The sequence below is a fragment of the Cibotium barometz genome, chromosome 8 (genome assembly GCF_041138505.1).
Source record: "Cibotium barometz isolate CiBa-2024 chromosome 8, ASM4113850v1, whole genome shotgun sequence".
NCBI lineage: Eukaryota > Viridiplantae > Streptophyta > Polypodiopsida > Cyatheales > Cibotiaceae > Cibotium > Cibotium barometz.
In genome coordinates, this window is record NC_141053.1 from 42,777,908 (window position 1) to 42,796,782 (window position 18,875).

Below are 18,875 nucleotides of genomic sequence, written 5' to 3' on the forward strand. Positions count from 1 at the left end.
CCGTCTTGTATCTAATCGTAGGTAGGAGAGGTCGGGCTAGGCCACATTACTCCACCTCAAGGTACTCCCATATAGATGCAAAGAATTCGGGACACCCAAGCATACCTCGAGAGCACCATGTGAGGCCGGATAGAAATCCCAAGAGTCCCACGCCTCACATACACCCCCCTTTTGAAGAGCTTGAAGTCCCTTTCAAGCCATTATTCTGGTGGTACATCATCCTCCACGGGCACCATGTTGTAAAACTGCAAAAGCAACGGACGTGCCATTTCGATCATTTTGCCATGCGACACCCATGTGCAATCTGTCATGGGGCGATGTTTCCATTTCACATAGTATTCTGGTATCCCCCGCCGGAACCGTTTTTTCAGTATGAGTTCCGGTTCAAAAGGTGTCACGACGGGTGTGTTACCATCTGCAAGCATAGGTACATGGCGCCCAAAACGGGTGTCGGGGACAAACCTTTTGAGAAGGCTTATATGAAATGCATTATGTATGTGTACGGTAGCAGGCAAATCTATTTTGTAGGTGACACCATTGTAAGATTTCAGCACTTTGTATGGGCCATAGAAACGGTGATTGAATTTGGGTGTGAGATTGGCAGGGAGTGCAATGTTTTGTGCACTAACCAAGACCAAGTCTCCCTCATGAAATTCATTATCACGCCGCTTCTTATTTGCATGTTTCACATATCTGATTTTGCTCTGTTCTAGATTCTGCTGTGCAATACGCATTCTTTTCTGCCACTACTGCAAAAAGTCCTCTGCATCTGCATCTTCTGCATGCACGTCGCCGGTGGCAATGGCGAGAGGTGTAATGACTTCCTTCCCAGTGGCCAATTCAAATGGCGTGTACCCGGTAGCACTGTGCACAGAGTTGTTATAATGGAATTCTAAAATGTCTAGATAATTTGCCCAATCTTTCTGATCTGCACGCACATAATTGCGAATGTAGTCCTCTATACCTTGATTGATGCGCTCTGTTTGGCCATCTGTTTGTGGGTGATAGGCTGAAGACATGCGTAATTGTGTATCCATTAACTTAAACAATTCTCTCCACATGTTGCTCATGAATCTACTGTCTCTGTCTGACACTATAGCTGTTGGCAGCCCATGGTATTTAAACACCTGACTAAAATATAACTTTGCAGTCTGATAGGCCGTGAGAGGTGGTTTTGATGGAATAAAGTGGGCTTGCTTAGAAAAATAATCCACTACCACAAATATGGTATTGTACCCATGGGACTCCGGGAGATCCACAATAAAATCCATACTCACAATGTCCCACGGCCTTGACGGGACGGGCATGGTTTTCAACAAACCTACTGGTTTGACTCGTTGTGCCTTCATGAGTTGACATGTTGGGCATGTACGAACATATTCGGTGACATCATCCGTCATGCGGGGCCAGAAAAAATGACGTCGAAGCTGCTCAAGCGAGCGCTTCTGCCCACCATGCCCGGCCAGTTTACAGTCGTGGGTTTCCCAAAGGAGCATGGCTTTGAGGTCCGGGTCATCGGGTACATACACCTTTTGATGGGCGTAGAAGATTCCATCTTTGATTTCAAATAAACCCACGGCTGCAGTGCCATTGTGTAAATCTGTAACCATGCGCGTGATTGCTGCATCTAATTTCTGAGCATCCCTGATTTTGTCCAACAGTGCCCCATTAGCCACACTTACTGCATTTACCTGCGGCATACGACTCAAAGCATCTGGCATTAAGTTCTGCTTTCCTGGTTTGTGAATAATGTCAATGTCAAACTCTGCTATGAAATCCTGCCAACCATCGGCCTTGCTTTGGTGACAACTTGGGTTGTGTCTGAAAATACTTGAGGGAAATATTATCTGTAAGCACCTTGGTATGTTTGTCTTGCACATAATGACGCCATTTTCTAAGGCAATGAACCACTGCTTGCATTTCCTTTTCATGTGTGGTCCATCTGCGTTCTACATCACTGAACTTACGAGACTCATATGCCACCGGGTGCCCGTCTTGTAATAATACTCCTCCAAGGGCCCCATCTGATGCATCTGTGTGGATTTCAAACTCTTTGTTGAATTCTGGCAGCTTAAGCACCGGGGTACTGCACATGGCGATTTTCATTTGTTCGAAAGCATCCTTTTCGGTATCGGTCCACTTAAAAGGCTTGATGCCTTTAGTTATATCAGTGAGTGGAGTAGCAATTTTGCTAAAATCTTTGATAAACTTGCGACAGAATTGTGTGAAGCCTATGAACTCGCGGACTTCCCGCACAGTTCGGGGTGCATTCCATTTCAACACGGCTTCGATCTTCTTGGGGTCTACCTGCACCCCGTTTTGGTTGACAACAAAGCCCAGAAATTCGACTTCGGTGACTGCAAATTCACATTTCTCTGGTTTGGCATACAGTTTGTGGAGCCGTAATGTTTGAAAAACCTTGCTTAGGTGTTCTTTATGCTCACTTAAAGTCTTGCTGTATATGAGTAGATCATCTATATAAATGATCAGAAATTCATCTAGATACTCTTTGAAAATATCATTCATCATTGTGCAAAAGGTAGCCGGGGCGTTGGTTAGTCCAAATGGCAATACCAGCCACTCGTAGCTCCCGTACCTTGTGCGAAACGCCGTTTTTTCAATATCTTCTTCGGCGATGCGTATCTGATGGTATCCGGATCGTAGATCAATCCGACTGAAGAATTTTGCTCCCGCCAGTTGATCTAAGAGTTCCTCCATTACTGGTACGGGGTAGCGGTTCTTAATGGTGATTTTATTCAAAGCTCTGTAATCGGTGCACAACCTGGCTGTCCCGTCTTTCTTTGTGACAAACAGTACAGGTGCACCATACGGTGACTTGCTGGAGCGCACCATACCATTTTCGGTCAGTTCATTTAACTGTACCTTGAGCTCCTTGAGCTTAGTAGCATCCATTCTATACGGAGCTTTAGCTGGAGGACTATGTCCTGGCAAGAGTTCTATTTTGTGATCCACTGATCTTTTTGGTGGTAACCCGGCTGGCAATTTCTCAGGTAAGACATCTTGGAATTCCTTCAGCACTTCGTGTATTTCTGCCTCGCCAATTTTGCATTTTGTTGGACGTGCATCATGTGCCTTCATTATGCATAAGTGTATTTGGCACCCTTGCTTGGCTGCCCTCTCTGCCTGCTTTGCACTGCACCATTCTGGCGCCTTGCCACGGCAATCTGCTACTGAGCGGGCATTACTCGCCCCTGCTGCATACACTGGAGTGTTTTGGATTTTGCTTCCCACGTTCTTGCTATCCCCCGAGTGAGGACGGGTACATGGCACATTGACTCCTGTACCCTGCATATCCAATATCATGCTATTTACACCTTTTCCCATAAAGGCGATGAGATAGCTATGCTCTAGGTGCTGGACTAGAAGATGTAAATGCACAGAAGGGTTATAGTCTCGCAAGAAGTTTTTGCGTTATAGAGGAAAAATTCCTAGTGAAGTGGAAGAGCAAGTACAGAAGAGACTCAAGATTAGCTAATTATCTTGTCATTGTAAATATTTTGTAATATCTTTTATGTAATGAAATGATACGAATAAGTTTTAATTACAAGTCTATATTAAGCAAAAATGTTTAGAACACTTCAAAATGTTATAAATTTCGCATACAAAATTTTGATATACTAAATCCAAATTCTTCCTTCTCTTCTTCTTGATGATCTCCATGCCACATGACATGTTGGTCCTGTTCCAGCTTTCCACTTCAGTGATCTCCTCATTTTGGCTTAATTTTGTGCTGCCTTTGCTAAATCACTCGTATGAGCCTTTTCCATTGATAGTTTTTGTCCAAAAGTATATCTATAGAACTAGTTGAACATTTCTTTGAGGTTTGTACGATTCTTTTCTCCTCCATGTTGGGTGTTTTTGAAATATACTCCTCTAGCTCGGTAGTGAGATTTTTCCATTCCTTGGGTGCTCCACATGTCAAAAGAACCATATTCATTCATGAAGTATGCACCATGTGCATACAAAATGTGCTGCAAAAGAAAACACAACCAATTCAAAAGCTTTACTTTATACCTTATAATTATTTCAAATTGATGAGTAGAAAGAAACACATTTACCATGTAATGCGTAATGTTGGTATCACCCCATGTATCGACCATGGATTTTGTAAAATTTTTAAGCTCTTCTTGAAATTTTTGGCGCTCCTCTCTACAGTCGTCCTACTTTTGCTCATTAATTTAACCATCTTATTGAAGTTTGACCAAACTTTCTCACGTAGAACTACAAGGCTTGGATTGGTGCAGTCAAATGTTGTGCATTTACACAAATCCTTCCACAAATCCCAAGACTTTGAGTTCTTTACTTTTTCTGGCCTCTCTAAAAAATGTCTTACCTTATATACCTCATTTATACCTATTGGGCCACTTCATGATTAATGCGAGAGGTCTTCTTGTTAACAGTAATCTACACATTGCCGCCATGGCATCCAATTGAGTTCAGTAGTTTCTCTACTTTTTGAAGAGCTTCATGTTGTCTTTCCTTGCCTTGCATAGTAAATGCATAATCAACGTGACACTTAAGTAGACGATCAAACACACGCATGAATGCATGCAAAGTACAAAAGTGGACATTCTTGAGTTCTAATGGAATTACCAAGATTCCATTCGGGGTCTCTCAAATGCCTGTTTGGCTCAGCTAGCATGTAAGCACACAAGACACCACCAACCCAATTGCCAGCATTATCATCCACTATGTCATTCTCATCATCTTGATTCTCTAACTTCCTCTTCCTTCCTACCTTCTGTTTCTTTCTCTCACCACCAACCCAATTGCCAGCATTATCATCCACTGTGTCATTCTCATCATCTTGATTCTCTAACTTCCTCTTCCTTCCTACCTTCTATTTCTTTTCTCTCACCATTCTCATTCACCATGTTATGCATACTCTCCACCATGTTGTGCTCTACCTCCTCTCAAATCATTTTGTTTGCGAAAACAATCACATGCCATATGCCCAAATTTCCCACAATAATAGCATTCCACATTTTACATAGATGTTTGTTAGCCTTGCCAACATCCTCTTCCACGAGGATTATCTCTGCCTCTCTGAGGTGTATCATTAGGGAAAAAGGGAGCTCATTTTGGGGCCCTGTAAGAAATTCACTATTTTTTGATTTATTTCTCTCCTAAAAGACCTCAAAAATAGTAAAATATGGAAACGTGGCTCAGAACTGTCAGTAAGGACTACAGGACTGTCAGTTCAGAAAGGAATAAGATAATCTTTTGTCTAACTAACACGATTTTGCATTAAATATCTCCTTAGTTTTTTTTTTGTTTCCCGAAGATTTCGCATCTCTTTTGACGACGTGTGCAGGCCTCTCATAAAGAATCCATCACTGAACTTGATGATTGCACTTTTTCAAAATATTTACATGGATACTACCACACTTCCACGATTCATGTTACAAAAAGACTATGAGATTGACAAGCATATTGAAGAAATATTTCATGGTGGTAAAGGAACCATTGTGTGTACCCTTGGAACAATATATTTGTAGATCTACAACAACTTCAAAGAAGAATGGTCGAGCTTTATGGAATAACATTTGAGGAGTGCAAAGGCATTTTGAAATTTGTTATCAAACTGGATGAGTGTGAGGTTGTAAAGGAAAGGAAAATGGAAAGGATTACTATTACATTGATGAATGGAGCACTTGATACATCATTGACTGAAGCGAGTTCGAAGTATTTTAGTGTGCAGTCGGAGAAACACATATGGTGGTTAGGCTCGTTCCAGGTATGATCATTTTTTTGTTTCGTACTTGATTTTAGTCATTGTTTTCAAATCTTTTATAGTAAAACTTTTGTTTGCTATAATCACAGGTAAAGATAGAAGACCATGAAACACTAGATTGGGTATTTCACCACACGGAAATACCAAGAATAAATAAAAGACAAGTGCGAGGAGAGAATCTCCATGTTGCAGGAAAAGGTGATTTTCAAGTAGAGTGGCACATGGCGGGGGATCTTAAAACACTTAAGTGCATGTATAACGTTAGTAAAGCAGGCAACTCAAAGTCTCCTTGTCTTTACTGCAAAGAATCAGCTCAAGTAATGGATTCCAAATGGTGGAAGAGAGCACCTAATAGAGATAAAGTTGACCCTGACTTCAAGGCCATTCCTGACATTCCACTATGTAATGTTCACATATGCTCATTGCATGGTCTATGTCGAATTTTTGTATATTGGATTTGCTTGGAAACTTCGTCCCGAAAAAAATAGAAAGGATGCTCTTCAAGCATTGGAAAAAGTGTTATCTGATATAGGTCTGCATGGAGGTGATGTTCATATCACAAAGGATTTTAAAAAGTCTACCACAATGGCAAGGAGGTGCCCTCTATTGGTGGTGTTAAGGCAAGAAGATTCTTGTCTCGACCCAAACACAGTAGTAAGCAAGTAAGGCAAGGTAGAACAGTTTCAAGGATTAATTATGGATTGTGGAAGCAAGTCCATAATGCCGTGAAAGATCATGAGGCAGATGGAGAAGCACGAAATGTGAAGGCAGAGATGTGGAGGTCTCTTGATCAACTCTTCATGTTCTGTGACAATGTAACATGGACAAAAAGTGATTACAAGAACTTTGAAGAGGCAATTAAACATTTTGGGAAGTCAATGAAAGACGCATGGACAGCCTGCAATATAACTCACTACATGGTAAAGTTCTGTCTTCTTCTTTTACTTAAGTGTGATCCTTTTTTTTTTATAACTTACTATGCATTCTTATGTCTCTGTGAAAACAGCATATCATCTACAACCACCTTCCCTATTTTGTCAAAAAGTATGGATGCCCAGCAATTTGGTCTACCCAAGGCATGGAGAAGTCTCACTACATGGCACGTAATGCATTTTTCAGACACACACAACACCACGGAGGGAGTCAAAAGGCAAATAGTCTGAAGGAAGTCTTCCAATGGTTTTACCGAGGCATACTACAGAGGCTGCATGCTAAAAGAAAAGTTGCTAGCTCCAAAGTCAAGCTTGCTTTTATTCTAGCCCAAAAGCAAAGACGAAGACAAACTTTGGACAATTCAATGGCAGCAGAGAGACATAGACAATGGAGGGATTCGAAGATATTTAGAAACCATAAATGGACAAGTAAACATGAATAGCAGTTTGTAACTTATTGGTGTTATGTCCACATGTTTTCAAACTCAATCAATAGATTTTTATTTTGTGGAACAAGTGACTCTTGGTTTTATGCCTATATGTTTTGAGACTCCATCAAAAGTATTTCTTTTGTGAAACATGTGATCTATATTAAACAAGCATCAATGCATCCATGAGCACACAAAAAATTCAATCAATACTACTTAATTATGCTAGACACACTATTGATCCTTACCAATAAGGTACTGAGTGTCGAACGCTTTTAGAAGATACTAAGTGTGTACTGAGTGTGAGTGTCAAACGCTTTTAGAAGCTACTGAGTGTGGGAAGAATATTGAAGTGTCGTACGGTGATGGGACAAATGCAAAAGGGAAAGGTAGAGGATCAAAGACTTTGTACAAATCAGTTCAACTTTAACATATGTTTGTGCTATATTTGATGACTAAATCCTATTACTCCCAGGGCCTACCAATCGGAACTCTCTTTTTGATCTTGATTGGACTCTTTTTCCTGGAGAGTGATATCTAATTCTTGCTCTGCCATTTCTGTTGCCACAGGAACATCCTCTTTTTCCTCTGCTTCAAATGTGTCTTGTTCTTCAGCCTCCTGCCCTTGCTCTTCTAGAGAGTACTGACTAAAGACAATGTACATAAGGAATGCCATGGTCTCCTCAAGCACTCTATACTTTCTGGTGTGCAAGCTACAGTTGAATTTATATTTCTCAGGCAGGTTGTCAAATCTTCTATTCACATGGTACCTTAGCCTGTCAATGGAGACAATATGATTTATATGCACAAAAACCTTTTCACCTTCCACAATTCTTCCTGCCTCTGTCAGTTGTTTGAAGGTATCCCAATTCAATCTGAAAGAAAATTTCTGTGATGCTCCAGTACAGAGCTCATAGTGAACTCCCTGTTTGAAAATACTGTGGTATATGTGGAAGTTCCTCTGAGCCTTGCATTTGTGAAGAAAGTCAAATAGGAGCAAATCTGGAGATTTGTGCTCTTCTGATTCCTTTTGTTTTGAGAGGGAAGATTCAGCTTTCTGCTCCAGTCTCTTCCTTTTGCCTGAACCAAAATTTATATATCATGAATTCTATATGCTGACATATGCAATCAGGGAATGTATAGGATATCACCAAACAACTCCCTTCATGAGTACACATGACTCACCTGGTAATTGTTGTGGTCTAAGTATAGCAGCAGAAAAGTCCAACTTTCCCTTGAAAGGAGGGGGCCTGAGAATCAACTGTTCCAAAGCAAAAACTTTTCTCATCATCAAGGAAGAAATCCCCAGGGCCAAAGAAAGCAAAACAATGAGGAAGAAGTGAAAACCAAAAGGGACACAGGAATTTGCAAGAAAACGCGATGTAGGGCCATTTGGAAAATGTCAAGTACTCTCCTCGCATTTTGTTGTGCAAATTTTCCATTTCTATTACTATCCATCTCCAATCAAATGCTAGGATCACCTCAAAGATTAACATAAGCCAAATGCTCCCTCCAGCATTCTGGCGTAAGACAAACCTTTAGGAAAACAGGGTTTCTATGTAAGATTTTCAGTTTGATTTTCTTTTGAATACAAGGGATATTTCTTGAATCAGTATCCCCAAAACTTCTTGATGGAAATTCTGAATTTCATACCAGAATTCCTCAAATTCTATAACCTTGATCCACAGATCAATTTAAAGGGTCTCAAACATAGTTTCAGATTTAGCGGAAGTTTTGAGTGTATTTTTCTAAACAGGTCACACATTCTTTCCTCGAAACTAACGAAAGAGTTTGGTCTTGGTCATAGTCTGATTCAAGGTTCGAGTCGAATAAGATTTTTCATGAACTATCTTTCTCAAAAAGATTTGATATTTCAGTTACTACTTTACTGAATTTCTTTCTTTGAATATTCACTTAACTGATTTTTAAATTAGTTACGAATTCTAATGAGGAATAAATTAATCATTTATCTGAATATTTCGATCTCGATAGATTTCTTGAATTTTCTTTTTACAATCCGTGTGAATATAAAATGATAGAAATTTATCTGTTAGAGTATTTAATTATTCATTTATCAAATACTCATAGAATTTAAACATAGAATTTAAACATAGAATTTAAGAGAATTCTAATTTTGATATAAAAATTCTTTATGCATCTATTTATGCATAAAAATCAACTTCAATGGGAATAACACTTTTAAAAAAATCCTTTTATGCATCTATTTATGCATAAAATCAAATTTAATAGGAATAACACTTTTAAAATAAAAAGAATTTCTTTATGCATAAAAATCAAATTTAATAAGAATAACACTTTTGTAATTAAAAAAAAAATTTATGCATCTTTCTATGCATAAAAATCAAATTTAATAAGAATAACACTTTTATAATTAAAAAAATTCCTTTATGCATCTTTCTATGCATAAAAATCAAATTTAATAAGAATAACACTTTTGTAATTAAAAAAATTCCTTTATGCATCTTTTTATGCATAAAAATCAAATTTAATAAGAATAATACTTTTATAATAAAAAAATCCTTTATGCATCTTTCTATGCATAAAATCAAATTTAATAAGAATAACACTTTTATAATAAAAAAAATTCCATTATGCATCTTTGTATGCATAAAAATCAAATTTATTAAGAATAACACTTTTGTAATTAAAAAAAATTCATTATGCATCTTTCTATGCATAGAAATCAAATTTAATAATTAATATCAGTGATATCCATGCATATTCATAGGTGAATATGTACATGGAGTAGTTAGAATATTTCTTTTAGATGCAAAAATGGTGGGAATTACTCTTTTGGAATAACATAAAAAACAAACTTTCTTTTTTACAAAATTCTAGAAAATTTTACCATAACCTCCTTTGTATGGCTAATCATTTCTCATTTTTATCTTTCTACAATTAACTTCATTAACCCAATTTAGAATTATAGAACTCTAATCTATTCAATTTTCTAAATTCAAGAGAGTAAACATTAAGAAGAGTTTAATTAATCACTTAGTTAATCTTTCTAGGATTAAGAAAGGTTAGAATGTAAAGAGAAGAAAAGGAGGTGGCCTTTTCATCAAAGGCATAGCATTTGAATTTTAGCATTTGAATTTAATTCAATCATCTGCAATTCATAAAAATCAAGAAAACCATATATTTTTCATTAAAATTTGTAAACAAAGTAAGAAAATTAGCTTACATGGAGCTTGTAAGCTCTCATTTGAGGGATTGAGGGTTCTACTATTGTTTGAAGCAATAGTGGTCACCAATTCACTTTGGAGAGGATTAGGCCAAAAACAATTGAATTATTAAAATGTAGATGGCTCAAGACAGAAGTAGAGTAACAGTGCATAAACACCATTAAGCTTTTACAAAGGGGGAGGCTTCTATTTATAGGAAAAAGTAAGCCTCTAACCAAGCAAACTGATTCTAGAATTTTCCAGATCTGTTTGGTCAATTTTTGACCATTTTTGGGTCAATTCAGCTTACTTTTTGGCTCTGGTTTGGAAATAGGAGAGAGGAGAGATGAAAATATCTCATTTTACTGATTAAAAATTGGGGGTAATGATGAGAAAAAGGTGCCTACTTCATGAGTTGAGATCCCCACACTGAGGTGTCAAAATTTAGTTTTTTAATTCTTTTCTTTGGTCCTTAGTCCACTCTCCATCTTATGTGAGCATTTACTCCTTTTTGGGAGGGGGTTTCTTTTATTCTTCAATTTATCTCCTCCCTACACTTGGATTGATCCTATTGGCCCATAAGAACCTTAATTGGACCATAATCTAATTTTTTTTGAAAATCTGGACCCTTAGGCTAAGGTCTTTTATACCTATTTTCAATTAATTCCAATTGCACATTGAAAAGTTCTTTTTGAATTTCTGTTTCATGGGAAACCATTTTAGACACTAGGAGGATTTTTATATCCAAAAATATCTCAATTTTGAATTACCTTCCTCTAGACATTTTCTCTCTCCAAGCCAAAACAGGGTAAAACAGGATCTTTCTTTCATTTCAGAGAGGGGAATAATTATAAGATCAGAAGGGAAGGTTCTTACACCTGCACACCTCAAAAGCTAGAGGGAGGAATCTTACATCCTACCCCACTTAAAAAATGCGAGATGTCCTTATCTCGCAAACTACAGGACAAATCTTTCCCTTAAGATCCAATTGATTCTGGGGTTCCTTATAGTCTGGTCAACCCAACAGAATCCTGGGATAGTGATCCCTTATATAGAACTCATCATCAAATAACAATTTATTCAGATCATATCATTCATATCTTTAACACAATAATGGTCCATTAGACCAAAATTTCCATCTGAACAGTCTTCCATGAAAATTTCAATTATACAAAATTTTAATTTGTCATCCCTTAGCTTGATCCACTGGGTCGTGTTAACAGTAGCAGTCTCTCCGCACAATCCACTAATCTCATAGTGATTCGCTAAAGTCATTATCGTCATTCCAATTACGACCATCATCACAAGAACTCGTTCCATTCATCCTCATTGTGGTTTTGCTCAGCTTATCGCTTTTCATCCAAAATTCAGGAATCATCATTTTTCAATCAGAATCCAAATCAACTCATCAGTTCTTTCTCAACCAGAGTTCAAAAATCATATCAACCACATTCGAATTCATCATCTGGATAGCATTTTTGCTTATAATTTCAAGGTCTTAGATTTACTCGTATATACTGCCAGTAAAGAGCTGTAGTTACACCCTCGGTATATACGGGTAGTCACGGTCCTTGGAATTATAAGTTAAATACTATCATGTCTAGGCCTCAAGCAAGTCATGGATTCCATGCAATTGCGGTACTTCCATCTGAAGGTCCAATTACTAATTTATGAATTTCAGTCTGAATATCAATTTGTATGAATTTCATCACATTTCTAACTTTTTACTGTTACTTCATAAAATTTTGACATTCCTGGTTTCTCGGCTGATCCACTTTAGCCAATTCGCTCTAATACCAGCTGAAAGATCACTGTCCCCTTAGCGCAACAAATTTTGGGGTGCTAGCAGCGGAAGTCGCACTTCTTACGCGAGGCAGGGTCCCTCACTCAGGGCCTCGCCCACGTATATCCGGACAAGAGACTAATCCCTCGGTTCTTCCAAAACAAAACCCGAAAAAACTTCCCTTGCCCAGAAAGCACGCGGGCGATTCTTCTAGGATATTTTTACTCTAACGTAGTGAAGAGCCTTAACTAACTGAACTGATCTGACGGAACCCGTAAGTCCCATAGTTAGATCAAGGAAAAGACTTGCACTTGGATCATAGAGAACAAGGCTTTTTTCCTCATTGAGAGACACAGCCGTTCCATAGAACAATTTTTATCCGGGATTTAATTCATCTATTGTACCATAACAGAATTGAGCCTCATTTTAGGGATCCATCAGTCTACCCTAACCCCATCCAGTCCCGTGGGTTAGCCAACTATCCAACCACTATAGTGATGGGATCCATTTAAGAATTTGGTAAGGTTTTGTCCCGGGTACCACAGAAAAGAGTTCCCAGGTCCCCTAGGCGGAGATTCATGCAAACTTAAAACTAGTCACACCACTTACACACCTAATATGAAATCGCCTTTTCCACAGATTCAGCTCTCTTTAAAACAATATTTTATGAAACTATAGTATCACTGATCATAATCCTCCAAAATTTCTGGTTGAATCCTAATTTCCAATTTTTCCTTCATCGGTGTACCTATGACATCATTGGCAACTAGAACACGCTCACCACCTGTCCACTCAGAGGCCTTTTTGATTGTTCCTAGCTCATAGTACCCGGCAATATATTCACTTATAAAAATAAAAAATAGAATCTCCGTTGAAGATCAGGAAGATCAACCAACAGATCCATATAAAAGAGCCATGGACTCATTCGTTGAGGACCAGTAAGGTCAGTCAACCAGATCCATGCCCGAATTCAAAAAACAACTCTTACTCCTTGTTCCAATATCTTCCACGACGTACGTGTATGTATCTTCGACGACCCGCTGAGCATCGTATGGTCAACACCCTCTAGGATCCTTCGTAGGTCAATGCGAGACGTCCTCCGTTGACTCTCCATCAGCTGTTACAACTTTATCACTTAGGTCTCCACGACCTCATTCACAAGACGGTCAAAATGCTTCCCCAGCATTCTTGACAAAATAGTTCATTTAAAAACAGGTCATAAATACAGTTTCTATAAGGAACTCTCGTCTTTTCACATTGTTCCACATCAATCCACATTATTTAATCCACATCCATTTCATATGTACTCTCATTCTCATCCAATCACATCATTTTCATCTTATCACATCTTTCCTCATTTATCCTTATTATCAGATCTCATCCACTCACATCTACCCATCCACATCTCATCACATCACATTCATTCATATCTCATCCATTCATATCTACCCCGATCCACATCACATCCATTTCACCTCACATCTCATTCATTCACATCTATACCGATTCACATCCCATCACATCTCATCCATTCACATCACATCTCATTCATTCACATCTATCCCATTTCACATCACATTCATTCACATCACATATCATCCATTCACATCTATCCCAATTTACATCACATCCATTTCACATCACATCTCATTCATTCACATCCCGATTCACATCACATCATATCTCATCCATTCACATCCCATATCATTCATTCACATCCCGATTCACATGACATCACATCTCATTCATTCACATCCCGATTCACATCACATCTCATTCACTCACATTTATCCATACATTTATATCTATCACTTCACATCCACATATATCCATGTCACATCACATCACATTCTTTCACATACACATCCACATCCATTCTTCACATACACATTCACATCCATTCTTTCACATACATCCACATCCATTCTTCACATACACATCCACATCCATTCTTCACATACACATTCACATCCATTTTCATCACATACACATCCACATGCATTCTTCACATACACATCCACATCCATTCTTCACATACACATTCACATCCATTTTTATCACATACACATCCACATCCATTCTTCACATACACATTCACATCCATTTTCATCACATATCATCCGTTTCACATCACATCACATCGCATTCATTCACATCACATATCATCCATTCACATCTATCCCAATTTACATCACATCCATTTCACATCACATCTCATTCATTCACATCCCGATTCACATGACATCACATCTCATCCATTCACATCCCATATCATTCTATCACATCCCGATTCACATGACATCACATCTCATTCATTCACATCACATCTCATTCACTCACATTTATCCATACATTCATATCTATCACTTTACATCCACATATATCCATGTCACATCACATCACATTCTTTCACATACACATCCACATCCATTCTTCACATACACATCTACATCCATTCTTCACATCCATTTTCACCACACACACATTTACATCCATTCTTCACATACACATCCACATCCATTTTCATCACATACACATCCACATCCATTCTTCACATACACATTCACATCCATTCTTCACATACACATCCACATCCATTTTCATCACATACACATCCACATCCATTCTTCACATACACATTCACATCCATATTCATCACATATCATCCATTCACATCCCATATCATTGATTTACATCTCGATTCACATGACATCACATCTCATCCATTCATTCACATCTATCTGATTCACATGTCATCACATCTATTCACTCAGGGACCGCTTCGTTGGTCCTCGCTAATCGTACCGGAAGCACACCATTTTTTAACCATACCGAGGCTGGTCAAGACCTGGGATTGGCTTAGCCGCGTGAGCCGTTCTTTGAACACTCCCCGTCGCATGATTGCAACCGAAGTTCCTTTAATAAAACATAAACCAAATGCTCCCTCCAGCATTCTGGCGTAAGACAGTCCTTTAGGGATACAGGGTTTCTATGCAAGATTTTCATTTTGATTTTCTTTTGAATACAAGGAGTATTTCTTGAATCAGTATTCCCAAAACTTCTTGATCGAAATTCTGAATTTCATACCAAAATTTCTCAAATTCTATAACCTTGATCCACAGATCAATTTGAAGGGTCTCAAACTTAGTTTTAGATTTGGCGGGAGTTTTGAGTGTATTTTTCTAAACTGGTCACACATTCTTTCCTCGAAACTAACGAAAGAGTTTGGTCTTGGTCATTGTCTGATTCAAGGTTCGAGTCGGATAAGATTTTTCCTCAACTATCTTTCTCGAAAAGGTTTGATAATTCAGTTACTATTTTACTGAATTTCTTTTTTTTGAATATTCACTTAACTGATTTCTAAATTAGTTACAAATTTCAATGAGGAATAAATTAATCATTCATCTGAATATTTCGATCTCGATAGATTTCTTGAACTTTCCTTATACAATTCGTGTGAATATAAAATGAGAGAAATTTCTCTCTTAGAGTATTTAATTATTCATTTATCAAATACTCATAGAATGTAAGAGAATTCTAATTTTGATATAAAAATTCTTAATGCATCTATTTATGCATAAAAATCAACTCCAACGGTAATAACACTTTTTAAAAAAATCCTTTTATGCATCTTTCTATGCATGAAATCAAATTTACTAGGAATAACACTTTTTTAAAAAAAGAATTTCTTTATGCATCTATTTATGCATAAAAATCAAATTTAATAAGAATATAACACTTTTATAATAAAACAAATTCCTTTATGCATCTTTCTATGCATAAAAAACAAATTTAATAAGAATAACACTTTTGTAATAAAAATTTCCTTTATGCATCTTTCTATGCATAAAAATCAAATTTAATAAGAATAACACTTTTATAATATAAAAAAATTCTTTATGTATAAAATTAAATTTAATATTAATAACACTTTTATAATAAAAAAATTCCAATATGCATCTTTCTATGCATAGAAGTCAAATTTAATAAGAATAACTCTTTTGTATAAAAAAATTCCATTATGCATCTTTCTATGCATAGAAATAAAATTTAATAATTGATATCCATGCATATTCATAGGTGAATATGTACATGGAGTAATTAGAATATTTCTTTCAGATACAAAAATGGTGGGAATAACTCTTTTGGGATAACATAAAAAATAAACTTTCTTTTTCATAAAATTCTAGATAATTTTACCGTATCCTCCTTTGTATGGCTGACCAATTTTTATTTTTATCTTTCTACAATTAACTTAATTAATCCAATTTAGAATTATAAAACTCTAATCCATATAATTTTCTAAATTTAAAAGAGTAAACAATAAGAAGAGTTTAATTAATCACTTAGTTAATCTTTCTAGGGTTAAGAAAGGTTGGAATGTAAAGAAGAGAAGGGGGTGGCCTTTTCATTAAAGGCATAGCATTTGAATTTAATTCAATCATCTGTAATTCATAAAAATCAAGAAAATCATAGATTTTTCATTAAAATTTGTAAACAAAGTAAGAAAATTAGCTTACATGGAGCTTGTAAGCTCTCCTTTATTAGAGAAGAAACAAGTAAAGGGCAGAACCAATTTATCCAAGGCAAGAACTTTTCTCCAGAGATAAAAGAAATTGTTTGCTGAGATTAGGCAAGCACTGGAGACTACACATCTGCTCATTCCTAGGGCACCATTCCTTAGAATTGTAAGAATAGTTAGTGACAAAATCAAAGGGCAAAGACATTGTAGATGGAAAAGCAGTGCGCACTGGCATGTCTTTAAGAGGCTTATGAAGACTTTATTATACACTTCATGAATGATAGCTTCATATGTGCTACCCATGAAAGAAGAGTCACTTTGGTGGATAGAGACATGACACTTGTTAGTAGGGTGATGTACAGGTTTGATAAATTTCTTCATCCCTTACCAACGAGGGATAGGAGAGCCTTTGAGATCCTTGAAATTCCCCCAGCATTGAAAAGGAAATCAAAGGAAGATGATATTAAAGTTGAAGAAGTTACTTCCCCTCCCAAGAAGAAAAAGAAAAGAAAGTTGGTTAAGAAATATAAGCCGAATGATAAGAGTTCTGAGGAGGAGGAGGAGGAGGAGGAAGAGGAGGTGAAGGAAAAGGAGGAGGAGGTGATTGAAAAGGTGTCACATGTGTGTGATAGCTTAGAGACCCTTGTGCAGTTGGAGAAGGCCAATACTCAGAGGCTTGCCCAAGTACCAGGACAACTAATCTGCAATGTTGGGACAGTGGATGAAGACTATCTCTATATTGCACCTGGGGACCTCTACATGCTTGTAGAGAAGGATAGGGAGATCAATGACAGTGTTGTTTTCTTATGTATAAGGTATTACATTTCACATATGTATATTTTCTTATATGTTTATTTTCTCGTATGTTAATATTTTCTCATATTTTGTTCATTCCTTCATAAACTCTTATAGGGCACTTATAAAGGAATTGCTTCCAAATCAAGTCAACGAAATATTTATTTGTGATCCGCTTGCATTGATTGATATGAAGAAGACTTCCGAGCTGGCATCCTATTTTAGGCCAATGAGAAATAAGAACATTTGTTTTGTTGTTTTGCCATATGTAGAGAGGTTCGTCTCTAATAACTGATGATTCCTTTGTGTTTTGCAAATATTTGACATACGATATTTGCTTTCTTATATCTTTTTCTTTTTTCCAATGAGCATTAGAGTGCTTGTGTCATTAATCTTCTGAGAAGGACTGTTATTTTCATGAACAGTATGGGGCTGGCATGCATGGGCATATTAAATTTATAAGATTCCTCCCTCCACCTTTTTCGAAGTACAGGTGTAAGAACCTCCCCTTCTGATCTTATAATTATTCCCCTCTCTGAAATAAAAGAAAGATCTTGTTTTACCCTGTTTTTGCCTGGAGAGAGAAAATGTCTAGAGGGAGATGATCCTCCAAAATTGAAATATTTTTGGATATAAAAATCCTCCTAGTGTCTAAAATGGTTTCCCCTGAAACAGAAATTCAAAAAGAACTTTCCAATGTGCAATTGGAATTAATTGAAAAAAGGTATTAGAAATTTTGGATTATGGTCCAATTAAGGTTCCTATGGGCCAATAGGATCAATCCAAGTGTGGAGAGGAGATAAATCTAATTTATAAAAGACAAATACCCAAAAATGAGTAAATCTCCACATAAGATGAAGAGTTGACTGAGTACAAGGTTTATTAGTAAAAAACTATGAATATTACTAAAAAAATGAGATATTTTGGATATAATAATACATTTTTGACACCTTAGCAAAGGAGAAGGGGGCTCTTCAAGGAGGCGCCTATTTCACATGTGTGGAGAATTTTTAAACTCAAAAATTATAAGATATTTTTATCTCTTCTCTCTCATGGATCAAACCAAATCAAAACGGGAGCCAAACTGGTCCAAATTCAGCCACAAACTGAACCTAGAAAATTCTAGAAACTAGTTGGACTTGGTTAGAGGCCTCCCTCACCTATAAATAAACCCTTAGCCCTTTGTAAAAAAATATGTGAACTATACCATGCTAGTATTATACTGAAATAATGATATTTTCTATTACCCTCTAAAAATCCTCTACAATTTGGAGAGAATGGAGTTTCACTCTCTCTCTCTTGAACCTTCTTTGGAGTCTTCATCAACATACTAAACCAATTGATTGGTTGGGGGCCTCTCCTTAGACTAAAGAATCAAGCAAAATAAGAGGTAAAGTGTGATTTATGGTCTTTTTCTTAATCTCTAAATGTTTCTCACTTCTCAACCCCTCTCAATCTTGAGAAGTATTCAATTG

General features: G+C 37.0%; 1 protein-coding gene across 1 annotated transcript; it reads right to left on the reverse strand.

The window, feature by feature from the left end:
* Positions 1–200: 200 nt before the first annotated feature.
* Positions 201–734, reverse strand: LOC147636295 (uncharacterized). The gene has a single exon (XM_086802102.1). It carries the CDS (start codon positions 732–734, stop codon positions 201–203), a length of 534 nt encoding a protein of 177 aa, XP_086658228.1.
* Between the last annotated feature and the right edge of the window lie 18,141 nt (positions 735–18,875).

Bases quoted from the DNA above. Each gene is read 5' to 3' on its own strand.
- LOC147636295 (XM_086802102.1), bottom strand. From the start codon at position 734: ATGCGTATTGCACAGCAGAATCTAGAACAGAGCAAAATCAGATATGTG.